Consider the following 900-nt stretch of genomic DNA (forward strand, 5'->3'; position numbering starts at 1 on the left):
AGTGTGACCTGTATGGCTGTGTGTGTGTGAGAAGCCGGAGATATTATGTGATTGGGCCGGCATGCAAAGGCAGTGCCTTTCAGGTTTATTGGCGCTCTTTACTTCTCCCTACGTCCGTGTACACAGCGGCGTTTTAAAAAGTCATAAATTTAACTTTTTGAAACAGATAATTTCCGATACTACATTTTAAAGCATTTATCGGCCGAAAAAATCGGCAATCTGATGTTATCGGACATCCCTAGATATACAGTAACTAATACTTGGTTAATATTCAAGTCAAAATATGTAAATTGAATATTGTTGGCATTTTTTGGATGTTTTTTTTTAGAGAGATATATGGGCAGAATAGTGTACTCCCATTAGCTGGGTTGTTAGCCACCTCATACTTGCCATATTTTACGACTTAGAATGCATAAAACAAGAAGAATATCTGTTCTTGTCTCACATGGGGCCTGTGAATGATAGGCAACAATCCAGAAGAAGTGCTGTTCCCCTTTTAAGTTCTCATTATCACCACTATACTATTACGGTCCTCTCCAAGGTTTCTCATTGTCCCATTGGGTTGAGTTTTTCCTTGCCCATAATTAGCACAAATGCACTGTGTAATAATGTTAAATAAATCTGAACATCTTTATGTACAATACGGCGGGCAACTATATATTTTTTCTTGTCTTTTATATATATTTTTCCCCCTCAATGTAGGTCTATGGCACCACCCGTCCACTGAGGACGTTCACAAAGTGGCGACGGCGACGCCGCAGTCGTAACGTCCTTTCATTTGGGTTATTTTGGCGGCGAGCAGGAGCAGCAGGCCAGTGGCCAATTCCAAAGAGTAGGAGAGCCACGCCATGGCGAAGGACCAGCCGAAATATACGTCCACGTAGGCCAGGTCTTCCGGCG

General features: G+C 42.1%; 1 protein-coding gene across 2 annotated transcripts in view; it reads right to left on the bottom strand.

Annotated features, from left to right (window-relative positions):
- Positions 1-231: 231 nt before the first annotated feature.
- The window catches only part of LOC133615089 (transmembrane protein 235-like), a 44,630-nt gene continuing 43,961 nt past the window's right edge, over positions 232-900 (bottom strand). For both annotated transcript variants that reach the window (XM_061973438.1, XM_061973437.1), the window contains exon 5: positions 232-900. This exon is cut by the window's right edge and continues 78 nt beyond it. In XM_061973438.1, coding sequence (XP_061829422.1) covers positions 734-900 — 167 coding nt within the window. In that variant the 3' untranslated portion in view covers positions 232-733.

The sequence above is a fragment of the Nerophis lumbriciformis genome, linkage group LG22 (genome assembly GCF_033978685.3).
Source record: "Nerophis lumbriciformis linkage group LG22, RoL_Nlum_v2.1, whole genome shotgun sequence".
Classification (NCBI taxonomy): Eukaryota; Metazoa; Chordata; class Actinopteri; order Syngnathiformes; family Syngnathidae; genus Nerophis; species Nerophis lumbriciformis.